The 1,066-nt window shown below is 62.7% G+C and overlaps 1 protein-coding gene across 1 annotated transcript; it reads left to right on the top strand.

The window, feature by feature from the left end:
- Window positions 1-447: 447 nt before the first annotated feature.
- Window positions 448-862, top strand: EMIHUDRAFT_374423 (hypothetical protein; the record flags this gene model as incomplete). Its single annotated transcript, XM_005760872.1, has 1 exon — window positions 448-862. A coding segment is annotated over one exon (415 nt), but the record flags the coding sequence as incomplete, so codon positions are not given.
- Window positions 863-1,066: the final 204 nt, after the last annotated feature.

Here is a 1,066-nt window from a genome sequence, read left to right as displayed (position 1 = left end):
GGAAGGCTGCTGGCTCCTGACTCATCCCCCAAATCCCCCACACCTTGGCGGCCTGAAACCTTACCATTCCGACACCTCACACACACCCCTCCCCTAGGGCTAAGCAGTGCGCGAGCCCACCCGACTTCAGGCGAGACGTTGACCACTCCTTTGGAACAGTTCTGTCAGTGGCTGCACTAGACGCCCACAGAGGCGCGCGGCGCGGGCAGATGACTAGGGGAGAAAAAGCGGAGAACCTAGCTCGCTGGGAGATGTGCGCAACCTAAAGACGGGAATAGGGGAGAAGTGTCAGTGTGAGGGGAGGGCGTAGGCTGGCGTTTTTGCCTTTGAAAACTGAACAGTTTTTTTTTTCAAAGTGCAAGGCAGAAAGAGAGTGAAATGAAAAATGTAATCGTTACATACTCCTATCTCAAAGCTCACTGTCACAAGGCGGGGCAGCCCCTCGCCATGGGCGGCAACAACACGGACCCCTCCACCTCTGCCCCGTCGCTCTGCCGCGTGGAGCGGAAATGGCCGCACTCGCTGACGACCACGCGGTGGACGGCCCCCACGAATGTGACGAGGAGCGCCTTGTCCGCCTCCGCCTCCGAGAAGGACTTTGACGAGGGCGGCTCGGGGGTGTACTCCCCGAAGCCCCACGGAGTAGACAGCAAGCCGCCGCCTGCTCACAGCTGCAGCCGTGAAGACCGTCAAGTCACGGGCAGCGCCGTCGCGGAGGAGGGCCGGGCCGCCAAGGAAGGCCATCGGCGGAACGCCTGCCCACGCCCAGGGCCCCCTGCCGCTCACCTTGAGGACGGCTGGGTGGGAGGCGTGCCCCGGGTCTGCCCAGCCTTGCGCGCGACGCGCGGCTGCCTGCGGGTCGGGGTAGGGTTAGGGCTAGGGTTGGGTTAGGGTTAGGTTTAGGGACAGGGCAAGGGGTAGGGTCAGAAGGCTGCCTGCGGGGCGAGGCAGGGTTAGGGCTAGGGTTGGGTTAGGGTTAGTATATAGGGATAGGGATAGGGTCAGGGGTAGGAGTAGGGTTAGGGCGAGGGTTGGGGTTGGGGTTAGTTTAGCTCGGCTGCCTGCG

Source organism: Emiliania huxleyi, assembly GCF_000372725.1.
Source record: "Emiliania huxleyi CCMP1516 unplaced genomic scaffold EMIHUscaffold_7312, whole genome shotgun sequence".
NCBI lineage: Eukaryota > Haptophyta > Isochrysidales > Noelaerhabdaceae > Emiliania > Emiliania huxleyi.
This window is presented reverse-complemented; position numbering and strand designations above follow the sequence as displayed.